This window comes from Dermacentor andersoni, chromosome 11 (assembly GCF_023375885.2).
Source record: "Dermacentor andersoni chromosome 11, qqDerAnde1_hic_scaffold, whole genome shotgun sequence".
NCBI classification, from domain to species: Eukaryota; Metazoa; Arthropoda; class Arachnida; order Ixodida; family Ixodidae; genus Dermacentor; species Dermacentor andersoni.
This window is the reverse complement of record NC_092824.1, coordinates 116,891,015-116,906,932: the sequence shown is the minus strand read 5'-3', so window position 1 is coordinate 116,906,932 and position 15,918 is coordinate 116,891,015. Positions and strand designations below refer to the sequence as shown.

The following is a 15,918-nucleotide window of genomic DNA, read 5'->3' as shown; positions in this document are numbered from 1 at the left end:
TATGCGAGTGCAGCCTATGCACCTTGCAGAATGGGACATTACCAAACTTCTGCAATCCTCAGTACGACGAACAGGAATACACAGTGCCTGAACAACAGCTGAGAAGTTATATTTTTAAGAACAGATATAAACACCTTTCACACTTGGAATTCAAACAAGACAGAAGACATTGTTAAAATGATTGGTGTTGGTCATGCAAAAGATGTGTCATGCTGGAGCCAATATTTTGACAAGAAACTGAGTTGTTGCCTTGATGGAGGCAACAGTTTGTAACATTGGCTCTCGCATTAAAAAAAATGGCAGAAGTTTGTTTTTCTTGTGCAGAGGCTATATATTTTCATGCTCTCAGGAAATTAATCTTGTTAATTCTGTTCAGTTTGTGTTCCTAGTCAGTCATCCTTGTTCTGAGTAGTGCAAAACTTTTGTGATATCCAGCATATGCTAGCCCTGAAAAAGTGATGCAAAAAAGCATACGGAGATGGGGTGATCATTGCCTTCCAAGCCATTTTTACTGGAAGAAATCCAAGTAATGCATGCGAGAATAAGTCCCATGATCCTTTGTAATGGTGTGTCAGCATAGCAGCAACAAAAGTGGGACCTTTGCTTATAATTATGGAGGGTGACTTATGCTCTCATTATGACATGAATCTTCAAACGTCGGCAACAGTGACTATGAGAACCTGTAATAGGCAAAGAAAAGAAACACTTGATTGATCCCTAAGTTACTTGGATGCACCATGCCATTACCGGAAAACCTAATTGATATGCTGCCAGATTACGTACTTTCCTGCTTTATATGTTCATTGTGGGGAGCACCGTTTCAGCTATTCAGATGGTCTTTATGTAGAGGTGGGCGACTCAACTTTTTTGAATGAGCATATATTTACAGCAGGAATATTCATATTGATATGCAGTTAAATCTTGATGCAACAAACTGTATTATAACGAAATTCTCGTTCTCAATTAACGTTCTAAATCGAGCACGTCTCATGCCTTTTCTTGTTCGCATGGGATCTAGTGGCTGGAAAATGCGTATGATTGCAGTCTGCAGCAGGGAACCGCAGCACATTTCAGTTATTGCCTGTTAAAAGTGTGCGCCAAGCCTTTGGTGGCACCGCACACTGTGAAACAGATAAGTGAAGGTGCTTATCGCAATAGGATTGGTGGTGATAGCTGTGAATGCCGTGTGCGACGACCCTCCTGAAGGTTTGCTGGTACTACCTAAATGAGAAACTGAGTGCGTGCCGGCATTTTCACATGAGACGAGCGGGCAAGTATGGCAATGAAGCTGCCGCGGTGGGCAGCTGTATACTGTTCTGGAACGCGCGCGCCTTGCGCATTTTCTTGTTTACATGGGATCTAGTGGCCAGAAAACTTATCATACGATCGCAGTTTAGCAACGTACTGAACGTTGGTGCCGACAAAGCGTGTTTTCCGGGAACGCATGAACCGACAAGAAAAGCGTAATTCTATTGGGTAATTTTTTTTTATTTTTTTGTTCTCAACTGCGAACGCTGGTGCCAGGTAAACATACATAACGGGAACATATCAACGAGTTTCTTCTGTATAATGAAGTGTGTTAATGCACGATTTCAATATAACGAAATTTCACTGCCGCTGCTGAGAATTAACGAGAAAATGAATAAAAATTTCCACAGACACAGATAGTCAGATGGTTTAATTACAAGCGTCTGCTTGCAAGTCCATCTCTCAAATCTGCACCTCTCAAGTTGCGTTGTGGGAAGAGCCACCGTGAATGAAGTGCCCATCATGTATAAATTCCGAATGTGATAAGATAATATTGCGGCATGCACGCTGTATGCTTTGGGTGCGAGCGAAAGCATGTGAGGGTGAGCATCAGCCGAAGAGGATGGTGGCTTGATGAGAGCTCTCTGGCTTTGCGTCTACTGGTGTGAGCAAGGGGAAAGTGGGGGAATGGAGCGAGCTCGTGGTAACGCCTTGAAGTGCAGGGAACCGGGGGGGGGTCGCAAAGGGGTGGGAGGCGCTTGTGTGTCTTCTCTAGTGCAGGCGTGGTTACGCATGGCTGTCAGTGCAGGCATATGCAGCCACTGTGCCTTGTTTTAGATGTTATCTGCTGTGTGTGCAAAGAGTGGGTGCACCGAGATGGCATGGCATCACGTGCACTGTATTCTTGTGCGTTTATACTGGATGTTGTGTAATCTCAATTTTGCATTCATTCAACATTCATTCATGAAATATTTTGCTAGTTTCTAAGATTCGGAAATACCGATTAATTCCTTTTTGAATACAAATACGAATAGTTTGTGTACGTTATTCTATTCATATTCAAAATTTTGAATATTTCTGCACTCCTAATTTTGTTTTTTCTTGGTGTGTATTCTGAAAAGGGTTATGCACTTGAGAGCTTTCCATAGTAATTCTTATTAGCACTGCAAAATATGTAGTTGGTGTAATTCAATTTATTAATGAGTGCTCCTTTTTTACATGCAGAAAGTTTCTTTGCTAAGCTTACTTATGCACACTAATTTTGCATCTTGATCATTACTTTCAGTTACGCTTAATGCTTGCTATCTGCCATCTGCATTTTCTTTTCCTTGCTAAATGGCGTGAGTGAAAATCCATGCTAGTTGGCTGTAGAGATGACTTTGAAAAAGGAATGCCATTGCCTATGCTGCCAGTGCAAGCAGCTCATACAGACATATTGTTACATTGGTGTGTCAACTTGGTACCTGTGTATGCTTAACTGCAAAAACATTTCAGCTTAAAGCTTAGTTTTTTCATTGTGTCAGCATTGGCAGGCCAAGAATAAAATGCTGTATATATATTTTTTTATTACAAAGACTGCATAGTTTCTTCTGGCCACTACTGAATACTTCCGCTGCTCATTTTATTGGTTGCTTGAGGGATTGGTAGTGTCTTCTGAATAAGCCACTCCAAACGGATCACAGCACTCATTTAGTCTTGCATATGTGTGCCATGGAGTGACTATATAAGAGGATAATGTCCTGTTAATCATTCATGGTTTACAAGAAATAAGAAAGGTCAGGTTCCAGGTAGAAAATGTGGGCACTTATGCCAGGATGAGTGAGTCTCTCAAAGCCCGGTTCAGCATCAACCTTACTTCTCTTTCTTTATTTCTTGGTTTGGGCCAGCATGGGGGGGGGGGACACAATTTTACTTAAAACAGGTTGCCACAAACTCCTTGCAAAATGATAAACGAGAAGAAAGGGGGTTAACCGAGGGGCATGATTTTCATTAGTCATATCATAAGAAGCCAACAAACACTGACACCAAGGACAACATAGGGGAAATTACTTGTGCTTAATAAATGAAAATAAAGAAACAATAAATTAAAAGAAATGAAAGTGGATGAAAAAACAACTTGCCGCAGGTGGGGAACGATCCCAACCTGCGGCAAGCTTGGCAGACAATTGTTCTGCCTGAGCTTTGGTTTGAACACCAGCAGTTGTCATCGACAGGATTCTGGAGTGGTCTCTGCAAATGAAAAATGTACCGATTTTCCTCAAGGGTTTGCCACAAAGCACCGTTTTTGTAGCAGTGTTTTCATATGCAGTCTACTTCCGTTAATTCGATCCAGATGGGACTGGCACTAGTGATTGAATTATCCAGTGGGTCGAAATAAGCAAGATGCAATAAAAATGGCATAACACACTGCTGATTCATTGGTCGTATTTGCCCAATACTAACACGCTCTCGAATCAAATGCACGCCTACTTTCTATGTGTTTAAAGTATAAAACCAATGTAGAAACGACATAAGGCTCCTAAATAAAGTATAAATCCAAAGTGCACCTTTGAAAACTAATGCAGAAATGACATTGAAGCTCCTAAACAAAATAGAAATCTAACGCACAACCAATATTTGTCAAGAATATTGGACAAGAGCCTAATATGTGTTGCATAGTGACGGCCGGTTTCCTGAACTCAGCTACACCACAATACATTTGTGCATGCTGTAAAGCATCCGAACTCTGCAAATGCATTTCTAGTTGCACATCTGATTGCACCGCAAAAGCAATTTACGACCCGATTTTCTCTGAAAAAAAAAAAAATGCAGCGGATACAATGAGTTGGAATCTATATACAGTGAAGCATTCTGTGAGTGCATAAAGAGTCGAAACATGAGTACACACGTGCACAGATGCACAAACAAATTATGGCGAGCCTTTTGTTAAGCAGAGTTGCTGACTACCAGTGAGTACGACGGACGCCTTAACATATCATGGTTTCAGAGGCAGCATGTGCAAACGTATGTAGCGGAATTCGAACCCTTTTTATCCGCAAGAAGTGTTTGCTTACTCATTACCGTGCAGCCACGGATGCACGCAGGGGAGCTTTCTGGTTCTTTCTTTCCCCTGTACGGCCGGCATTGTGGATTCTTTCCCCTGTACGGCCATGGATGGATGCTGTGAGCGCTTGCAGTTGTGCAGAGGCGAGCTCCATGTAGTGGTGGTGCAAGCTAGGAACCCAGCGGCGTGCATACTGCACTATGATTTATTGGCCTATTCGGCAAGAGAACAAACTCCCTTGGTCACGAAACTTGGTGAGGTTTGCAAAGAATAGCTTCGCTTTAGAAAGAGACGGGAATGTGTCAAAATTGGGCAAATACCAAACTACAACAAAAATACATTTGTGAACTACCATTATTGCTTGAAATCATCCTAGGGCAGGCTGAAAAGAGGTGTTTTTTTATGGGAAATGACATGTGCAATGCATTCACTTGACCCCTAAGGTCCACGGAGACATGCTTCCACTAATGGGGCCACTATTGGGGCCACTATTGGGGTCACCAATGAGGTCGGGCGCATGTGTGCTGACTGGTCAAGTTTGAATTATCCCACGAAGGCCAATTTTAGGATTAAGATAATGAAAATTTGGGCCCATAGAAATGCGTGTGCACCGGCCAAGACCTTCGTTTGAAATTGAATTAACCAAAAAATCAAATTAGTCGGAGTTGAATTAACGGAACTGTACTGTAATAAGGATATTGCTAGAAATTATTAGTGCTATTACAGTGTGCTAGTCAGCTTAGCACTCACAGGCAGCTCTTGATTCATGCTACATTGGATGTGCTTGAGCATGGGCTGTGGCTGCTCACCCTACCCCAGGAACTGTACTGGTGACCAAGTGCCCTTGCCTGCACCCTGGGGATGTGCGCAAGTTTGAGGCTGTTGACGTGCCTGCTTTGCACCACATCAGAGACTGCATTGTGTTTCCAGCCAAAGGCCCCCGGCCTCACCCCAATGAGATGGCTGGTATGTTCTGTCAACATTTGCACGGAACTTACTGACCTCAAGTTTTAAAGGGTTGCTAAAGATACTAAATCATGCTAGACTGACAAAGTATTATTCCAAATGACTTCCACTTCTTGAATTTCACATCGTATTCCCAGTGCTAGTGCGTTGATGTGGTATCGCATATGTCAGTGTACTTTGTCATAATTGAGCCATTGTAGTGCAGTAAAATATTCTCGAAACTTGCGAAACTGTCTCTTGCTCCTTTAGAATATTCATTCATTCATTCATTCATTCATTCATTCATTCATTCATTCCATACTGCTACCCTGGGTGCCAGGCCTTAAGCAGGAATGAGCAGCAATTTTTTTTAGCAATATAGTTCTAAAATATAACATCTCAAGAAAAATAACTGAACACAGAGAAAAAAAAAAACATTGCAATTGCATTAACTATAATGAAAGGCATCATTATATAACCAATACAATGAAAAAAAATTGGTCTTGATTGCTGAGTACCCGCTGTGGTTGCTCGGTGGCTATGGTGTTGGGCTGCTGAGCATGAGGTCGCGGGATCAAATCCCGGCCACGGCGGCCGCATTTCAATGGGGGCGAAATGCAAAAACATCCGTGTACTTAGATTTAGGTGCACGTTAAAGAACCCCAGGTGGTCGAAATTTCCGGAGTCCTCCACTACGGCGTGCCTCATCATCAGAAAGTGGTTTTGGCACGTAAAACCCCATAATTTAATAAATTGCTGAGTGTACTTATAGATAGTCCGACTGTTTCTCATACTACAACACCAGCTGGTAGACAATTATATTTACGGGTTGTTCTTGGAAAAAGGGAATTTTTTGACGTATCAGTACGATTTATGAAATCTGCAACTTTCTTGGAGTGACAAAAGCACACTGCGCATTCTGATGCTGGTTTTTATATACAATGCCTTATTAATTCCAATTTGTCATAAAAAACTAAATCAAAGAATTTCAGCCTTTCCATACTACTTCTTTGTAGCCCTTCAAGTTCCAATTTTTGCAAGAGGAGTGCAGGTGACGTCTGCCAGCTAGAACAGTTAAAGACAGATCGGATAATTTTATTTGAACCCTTTCAAGTATATTTTTTTATGTTGAACACAGTAAAGGGATTCTACACTGCAGATGTGTATTCCTATGACGGTCTAATAAATGTCTTGTATGCGAAAAGTTTTATGTCCAGCATGGCATTTCCAAGCCTCCTCCTTAGATAACAGAACTTTTTCATGGCCCTTTCTTTAAAGTACTCAACATGGTCGTGCCATTTTAAGTCAGATGTAAGTATTATTCCCAAGTAATTATTTCTAGAGACGTCTGACAGAGCATGACCATCAATGCTGTAAGTAAACCAAAACAGTTTATTCCACAACACTCTTATTGTGACTTCTTTTGTGTGTCCATATTTAGTAAAAAAAAAAAAATACTTGGCCCCAAGCAGACTCCGTCAATATCCATGATGCCATGGCTAGCCGGTACGGAAAGTTCAAGGTGGCATTACCACCCATTCTTTGCTATTGCATTTTTTTCTGCTCACAAGCTCATTACGAGTGGCTATTTTGGTATTCTGGAAGCACAACTCACTAATAAAGCTGAGATTATTTTTCTCTTTAGTCTCCCTTTAAAGGGCTCCTCACCAGGTCTAGCCACATTGAGCTGGCAAGCACTGTGTATACAATGCATGCTAACGATCATGTCTGCTAAGTATTACATTGCTACGCACTGTGGAAAGACCTGAAATTTCGAAACGAACGCCATTTGGCATTCTCACGGGCACTGCACTCCCAGCTGGAGAGTCAACGCATACCACACAAGTGCACCTACGCACATGGCAGTGCTGTGATGTTGCTCATAGTGGCACGTGAATTGGAGGATTATTCAAGGCAATATCTGTTATTTGTGGAATCTTTTGTTTGAATAGACGAATTAAAGCTTAGAGAAATAATAAAACACACAAGCTTAATGTCTGCGTGTTTTTGTTCTACTTCGCACTGCAGCAAGAGAGATGTACTTCTGTTTTGTCTGCTTGTTCCAGTGTCATGCAGTCGCATGCGCAGACAACAAAACTATGTCATTTTCTACCGTGTTCCAGTGCCCGATCATGTTGTGTGATCTGCTTGTGTCTGCCTTAGTATTTGTATAGCCCTGACTTATATTGCTAGTTGGATATTCTTGTGCACAGCACGCAAAATTATTCGCTGTGCGGAACGAGGCAAACACTACAGCTCGCACGCATCACTGGGACCGAAAGTGTGCCGCGTGGCAAAAAAAGCAAGGAAAAAAAAAAAAATGAAGGTAGGGCCCACGACGTATGCATCATGTGATCCTTGAGCTCTGTTATGGGAGAACGCAGGGAAGGAATTTTGGTTGTGGAGACCAGACAGGGGAAGTGGAAAGAGTGTCTCTCTTGGCAGTGGCGCTTACCTCCTGGAATCATTGGTACGCGGCAGTTAAATGTTTCTATCTCTGCTATTAATGCACCAATTTGAAAAATTTTTAGGGCAGAACGCTACCTAGAGGGCACGTATAACTGAAATTTTCTACTTGGCCTGGTGAGGGGCCCTTTAGAGTGGTTGCTTCACTTGAAAGCCAACCACATTTATGGGTAAACATCGACCACATTTACGCATATTATGTATTTAGATGTGCTAATTCCAAAAGTGCAATTATTTTTGTCCCAGAACAAGTACTTTCTGTACTTTAGAGGACCGTACTGAAAGCTGGGTACTTCGCTTGGAGAGAAATTAGCATCTATACACAAAACCCCAACTCAATATTTAACATGTAGAAATAATCTAGAAAATTTAAGGAATTGATGGTTACCTTTCAGAAAAGGGCAAAGCTGGAAATTCGGGCTTTCAAACGAAAGCAAAATGGCACAGTTAAAGCACTCAGTTCCCGAATAGATAGTGGCAGAAATAGAGCAGGTTTAGGCCTCAGTTTAAAGGTATGCATGCATAGTTGTTAATTGTTGTTAAAAATAATAATGAGGTATGAAATAAAAGAAATTTCGAAGCCAAAATTTTTAAGTTGGTGCAGAAGGGTCAGAGCAATGTAAAAATGAGAAAACTGAGAACACAAATTTTTGTAACATTTTCGGCTTTTAATCCCTTAACTGCTGATTACGAGACAACTCGCCATCACAACGAGCTGGCAATGACGAGTGAACTCGTCATAAATTTTTACGATTTTTGCACATGTGTATGTGTTCAGTTTCTTGTAATTATGACGAAAAAAATAATACACAATGACTTCTGCCAACTTTTTTGCATTTCTAGAAATGTTTTTGGAATTTGTCACAACAGTTAAGGGGTTAAGTGCTGCATCCCTCCCTTAAGAGAAATTGCAGGTTGTAAATGCCGATTCCTTTTTTACTTTTTGAAAGAATATTTTTCTTGTAAAGATACAATCATTACTCCATTTTTAAAGGACTTTAAAGGATCACAAGTACCTGTATGATATTTCAGGCTTAGTTTGTTTGTTAAAAAAAAGGTCAAAACCTGCAAAATGTAATAATAGGCTGGCAAGTGTCAGAGCACCCTAAATAGTTTATTATAATACTAATTTCTATGAATAATTTTTGGTTTCTGTATTCAGGAGGTGGCCAAGTCATGACACCACAATCAACTGTCTCACCCTGTTCCTGTGATTACCTTGACTGCCCCATGTGGGTGTAACCAGAAGAAATGCGTGCAGTGCTCCTGTTATTTTTCTTTGAGGAACAACATTATACCTAGGATTTTTGGTACACGACATTTGCAAATTTTTCTCATGTTGTGATATCACGATTATGTCGATGATTCCAAATCCTGCATTTCAAGACAACTTTCACAACAAATTAAAGTATCTTGGAGTGTTTTCCAGCCTTCACACCATATTGACATGTGTGCTTGTTTATTTTTCTCCGGTGACTGCTTTTCACCTGCCAACAAATGTTACGTAATTGCTTTGCACTGGACATGCCTGTATGTATTGGAAGCTTGTTTAATGTTATCAATAGTTCTATCTGTTGTCTGTTTTCACTGAACACTGTCTGATTGTGTGCGCGACTCGAATTGTGTAGCACTCTCTGGAAGGCGCGCGGGCACTAGCGATTACACTGGAACCTTCAACGAGTCATGTATAAAAGCCGATGCACTTGACTTGTTGATCAGATTTCACCGATCGCCAACTGTGCTTGTTGCTATCATTGTGCTTCGAGCGTCACTTGCTTTTGTGGGCATAGGTTCTCCCAGTAAAAAGTTGTTTTGTGATTCACAGTTTCGCTGTGTTCTTTACCGTTACTACAACGTGACATCTGGTGGAGGTGCTTCACCATTTATGTTCCGGGCACCCCCTAAAAGCAGTGACCCTAGCCCCAACTATGAAGACAATGCCAACGTCATGCTGGACCATCGAACTTGCTAGCCGCAGGCTACAAAACCGGCCTTTGGAGCTCAGACTTCTAGCCAAGACAACCAGAAAAACCAAGACCAAGTCAGCAGTCACGATGACGGACGCAGCATTCCGCGCAGCCATCGTCCTGCAGCTGCCAAGGGAGCCACCTATTTTCCGTGGATCCTCGTCAGACATGCCAGAAACCTGGCTTGAGGCTTTTGATAGGATCTTGACATTCAACAATTAGAACGCTGAGGAGGAGTTGTACCATGTATACTTCTACTTGGAAGATGCCGGGAGGTCATGGTTCAAGAACCACCCTAACAAAATGGATCCTGTTTCGCAGAGGCTTCCTACAGACATTCACAATCATCATGCATAAAGAATGAGCTCAAGTTCTGTTGGAAGCCTGAATACAGCTACCAAATCAGAATGTCGCAATCTTACTAAGGAAATGACTGCTATTTCATTACGCCGACCCCGACATGGTTGAAGAAAAGAAGGTTAATTTCTTTATGTGCGGTATGAAGCAAGAGCTCTTTGCCGGGCTGATGCGCAACTCACCGAAACTGTAGCTGAATTTCTTACAGAAATGTGATCAATTGAGAAGACACTTGAAATGCGCATCAGGTAATTCAACTGCCTCTCGATGCCAGACTGTGCAGAAGCCCACATACTCTGCTCCAATGAACTGTCAGAAACCAGCAGGTTTGTTGTGTATGAAGGTCTACGGAAAATGTTCCCATCATTGCAGCCTGAAGTGGCATTGATTGCTGACACCTTGCGCAAAAAAGTTCAGCAGTAGCTAAACCACTGCAGCCTCAGTTGGAAGGCATGACCTACGCCACTGCTGCTCGCTGCCATGTCCCTCCTCAATGCCCACGTCAAAACCCCACGACCCCGCAATTCCGTTGCCAAATGCCATCACCTACAGCCGCCCGTCGGCCCGCACAGTTCCTCAAGTACGACCGGCATTTGGCGTGCCCCCTGACCACCGTTCGCTGTGCTACCGCTGCGGAGAAACGGGTCATGTCTACCGCTGATGACCATACCGCAACTCGATGCCTATACCGTGATGATTGCATACATTGAGGAAATTGTGGAAACCAGTAATGTGTTTGTCCTCTCTGATTCTGTCACCTCTACCTCGGCGGTCATAGTTCGGGAACCATTCTTCGACATTAATCCAAGTCTCCCCTTGAGTAAGCAGCAACAGCTCAAAAGTCTTCTCCGACGATACAAAGAATGTTTTTTGATGTCATTGAGCATTTGACAAACGTCAGTTGCATAGTGTTGCATAATAGCAGAAGAATGTGCTTGACCAGTCCGCCAGAGCCCTCACCAAGTTTTTATGTGAGAATGTGAAGCTAAAAGGCAACAAGTCAACGAAATGCTGCGTGACATCATCATCCAGCCGTTGAAACGCCTGTGGGCATCTCCTGTAGTCTTGGTGAAGAAAAAGGCTTATTGTCGGCTGAAGGAGATTAAGAAGAAGGACATATACCTCCTCCCACGGATAGACTACGCATTGGATCGACTCTACAATGCTAATGACTTCTCGTTGATGGATCTCAAGACTGGCTACTGGCAAATAGAAGTCAATGAGAGGGATTGCAAGAAGACCGCCTTCATCACGGCGGACGGCCTCTACGGGTTCAAGGTCATGCCACTTGGGCTTTGCTTGGTGCCTGCAACATTCTAGTGCGTGATGGACAGCAGGGTTGAAGTGACAGACCTGCCTCGTCTACATGGATGACGTTATCGTCCTTGCCAGGAATTTCGACGATAATCTTAGGTGGCTTGGCACAGTACCGAAGGCCATCAAGTCATCAGGATTCACTCTGAAGCTGGAAAAGTATAGCTTCACATACGATGAGCTTTTGTTCCTGGGCCACGTCATTAGCAAATGTGGAGTCTGTCCTGATCCACAAAAGACATCTGCCATGGCTAACTTTCCGCAGCCCTTCCATAAGAAGGGAGTGTGCAGATTCCTTGGCCTGTGTGCCTGTTATAGGTGCTTCGTCAAGGACATTTCTCGCATCATCGAGCTGTTAAACTTCCTCAAGAAATCAGACGTCGATTTTAAGTGGCAAGCACCACAAGCCGAAGCATTTCAAAAGCTTAAACAACACCTGCAGTCACCACCAGTACTCGCCCCCCCCCCCCCTCCACCCCCCCTTCGGCGAAGACGCCGACATCGAAATCCACAACGATGCAAGTAGCCTAGGCCTTGGTGCCATCCTAGTCCAAAGTAAAGACAGATTTGAAAGGGTCATTGCTTATGCTATCTGGTCGCTGTCGAAAGCGGAAGCCTATGACGGAAAAAAATGATCATTTGGTCTACCTTAAAATTGTGCTCTGTTGCGACGCCTGTTTCTCGAACCTCGACCGGCGTTACTCCTGGGTAGCGTGGCGTTGTTGGCAAACTGCAGGCATCCGGTAGACCATGGCAACCAGGCTGGGACGAGACGATTTGTAGTGCAAAACTTGCATTGTTTATTCAATAGTTGGTGAAGGATATTGACACGTGTACTTGTTTCTTTATCGGGCGACACATTTCACCGCCTAACAAACGTTATCGCACAGCACAGGACGCACCTGCATGTATCGGAAGTTTCTGGAATGTTATTGATGCTTCCATCCGCTGTCTGTGACCGAACCTTGTGTAATCTGATTGCATGTGTGCGCGCGACGCGAATAATGTAGAACTTTGTGGAAGGCACGCGGCTCCGAGCGATTACTCTGGAACATTCGACGACTGATGTATAAAAGCCGACGCACTTGACCCGCTGATCAGATTTTCAACAATCGCCGACCGTGTTCGCCGCTATCATTGGGCTATAAGTGTAGCCTGTTTTTGTGAGCACAGGTTCGCCCAATAAAAGTTAGTTTTGTCTTTCACAGTATTGCTACTGTGTTCTTCAACATCACCACCACGTGAAAATATAGAAGAAAAGAATTAATGAATTGAAAAATGCATTGCGGGACCGTTAAATAGGCCCGCTAAAATCGTAGGTGGGATCTTGCTCACGTCAACGTCACATGATATGCACTGAGTCTGGTCGGGGATGGTAGGTTGATCCCTTCTCCCAGGTGATGTTGCACATGCTTGCCTCCTCTGGGGGCAACCCACGGAGTCTGGTCGGGGATGGGCGGCTGAGCCTTTCTCCCAGGTGACGTTTGCATGTGCTTGCCTCCTCTGGCGGCAACCCGCGGGACCTGTTTGGTTCGCGGAAAGAGTCTCCCCTAGAGTTGGACAGTTCGCGGAAAGGGTGCTCCCCTGGAGTTGCACAGTTTGTGAAAAGGGTTCTCCGCTAGTCACACACACAAAGGAGCTTGTCATCACTGTGGGGTGCCTGCCAGACCAGCAACCACTCGAGACAACCATAGCAAATTAGAGATCCATCCTCCGTTTCGATTAGGCATGGTCTTTGAGCATCCTTGTTGCCCGGGGTGTTACACGCCAATCATAACAGCCCTTACCTGTACGGCAGGTTTTTCAAATTCCTAAACGACCACCATGCCTTGTGTTGGCTGGCAAATTTAAAGGAACCTTCACGACGCCTTGCGTGATGGAGTTTCAGACTCCAGGAATTTGACGTCATTGTCGTCTGCCAAGTATGGATGGAAGCACTCTGATGCCGACTGCTTGTCACATGCCCCCATTGACCCGCCACTGCAAATTGATGAGGATGACGATGCCTTCCAGAAGACTTTGCTGAACAGCAACGAGCAGACCCGGAGTTAAGAAGCCTCGCCGAGTACCTACTTGGAAGGCAGCACTGACGTTGTCCCTAGGGCATTTAAGTGAGGGTTGTCTTTGTTCTCCCTGTAAAACGACATCCTCTTAAAAAGAACTGCTCGCCACTCTGCGCAAACTACCTTCTCATTGTGCTCGTAGCCCTGCGGCCAGAAATCTTGCTCACCCTGCATGATACCTTTCCCAGCAAAAACCTCGCCCAGCAACTTTCTATTACCCCTGTCTTGCTAGCTGCTTCCAGCTTGTTTTTTACCTGTAAATTTCTTAATTTCATCACCCCACCTGATTTTCTGCCGTCCTCGACTGCGCTTTTCTTCCTTTGTTGCATACGGAGTTGTACTTGTAATATATGTGCCGCAGTAATGCCTTAGAAAGTGTTACAGATCAAATACTACAACTGCACTACGCAATGCGTGGAGTGAGACATGTATGATTGTATTACCTGCCTAGGTTTGACAGCATTGCACGTGGGATCTGTCTATTTTTTTCCTCCCTTCACATGTGTGCAGGTTCAGACCTTGACGGTGATGAGTACATTGTGATTTGGGAACCAGACCTCTTCTTTCCTGGATCAAACAGAGAGCCCATGGTGTTCAGCGACACTTCTATCGGAGCTCCCTCGACCGGAAACCTGGCCAGTGCTCTCTGAATATTTAACGCACAAAGTTGGACTAATTGGTGTTGATGCAGTTGTTATGACATAGTTACTAGCGCAAACAAGACTGAAGGAAAAAAGGTGGGACAGAACAGAGCACTAGTCTGAGACAGTTACTAGTGCAAACAGGACTAATTGAAAAATGTGGGACAGGTCCCACCTTTTTTCTGTTAGTCTTGTTTGCGCTAGTAACTGTCACAGCAACTGCTCTCTGAATATGCTTCATATCTTGACCAAAGGTGCTTTGTTCTATCATGTATGACCCTTAACAACATGATGTGGGCAAGTCACACTAGTGTGCTTGTAAGCATATTAACTGCCCAATTTAGTTATCTGCCAGGTAGTCTCTGTGAGCAATGGGTATTCTCCCAGCAGCTAGAAAATAGTGCTATGGAAAGCTGTAGCTGCTGTGTCTTCTCATTTACAGATACAGTAGACTTTTGTTTATTGGATTCTGCTTACTTAAATCCTGACCGCAAGTCCCGCCCCGTGTCCGTTATTTCGATCCTTCAATAATGACCCCTTTACTGGAGCGTCTTTCTCGGCAGAGCTTAGGGCACATTAGATGGATTAATATGCGTAAAAAAAAAATCTACCATAGAAAATGCCTATCTTCGGCCTGCCCTAGCAAGATTTTCAAGCAATAACAGTAGCTCCTAATACCTATTACAATATTTAGCCGATTTTAATGTGCCACCCTGCCCCCCCCCCACCCCTTTTTAGAGAAAATTCTCTTCACTAAAAATTGCATTCACAGTGGTTGTAGGCTTTGCCGCAAAGCACGGCTGTATTGCAGTGAAGTTGACTTTAGGAAAGTGGCCACCACTGTGCAACACATATTAGACCATTGCCCATTCTTTTTGCTAAAAAATCGGGGGCGCATTAGGTTTCTACATTGTTCAGGAGGTTTAATTTATATCTATGTTTGTTTTCTACTTTAGACAAAAAGTGGGCACGTATTTGATGAGTTACTGCCAAATCAATCGGAGGTGTGTTTTGACAGTTTTCTGCATCTTGCTTAATTTAACCCACATATTAATTCAGTCAAGTTACTCAGTTCTGTCAGGGTCGAATTGGAAGTCGACAGTAATAGCTATGACCAACTTAACAATCAATGGTTCATTGGCAGTAGGTAGTCAGTAGTGCATTTGGTGTAGGCTGGTAGTGTAACATGACATTGATACACGGTTGTGGATGGCTAAGACAGAACAGTGATCTTGGTGCACTTGTCTGGTGGCAAGAAAATGTATCAAATGGCAAGACACCACCACACCACACAACATGCCAGCTGCCAAGCTCTACCTAAGTTTCTCAATTTTCGGTTTGTTTTGAAAAGTTCCAAGGAGAAGCCGTGCACTTTTGTGCGGATGAAAAGTGTGACACTGCATTTGTTGGCAAGCACTTGCAATGACAGTGCCATGTGAAGCAGTTTAAGGTACTTGCTAAACTTGTGAAGCAGCATGATGTGGCACGCCAGCGCACACCCTGTTTTAGAGGTAATCTTCCACGTGTGCAAAGAGTAGCCATGACGAGATCCCGTGGCATCATGTGCACTGCCTTCCTGCTTGTGTGGTTTTAGTACTGGAGGTTGTGTAATTTCGTATTTCGGAGTCGTGTTGAAGCAAGAGGAAGTGTTCGCTCTTCACTACTGGTGCTTTTCACGATAGCGTTGTCCCACTGTGGGTGACACTATCAGCCACAGAGGCAGAGTGGACTCAAAGGCTGACTGGTTTTGCTTTGTACCACTGATGTGAAGATATCGTTGATGTGGCATGAACCACATCTTTCGTCGCTGACTCCGAAATTCAACAAAATTAATTTTATTGCTCCTTAAAATTTGCTTTTTCCAATTGCCTGAT

The 15,918-nt window shown here is 43.6% G+C and overlaps 1 protein-coding gene across 2 annotated transcripts in view; it reads left to right on the top strand.

Moving 5' to 3' along the window:
- Positions 1-15,918, top strand: part of LOC126539637 (uncharacterized) — a 65,435-nt gene that overhangs the window by 28,625 nt on the left and 20,892 nt on the right. For both annotated transcript variants that reach the window (XM_055075473.2, XM_055075472.2), the window contains exons 7-8: positions 5,111-5,257; positions 13,914-14,038. In XM_055075473.2, the coding sequence (XP_054931448.1) occupies positions 5,111-5,257; positions 13,914-14,038 (272 nt within the window). The remainder of the gene's footprint in view (positions 1-5,110; positions 5,258-13,913; positions 14,039-15,918) is intronic.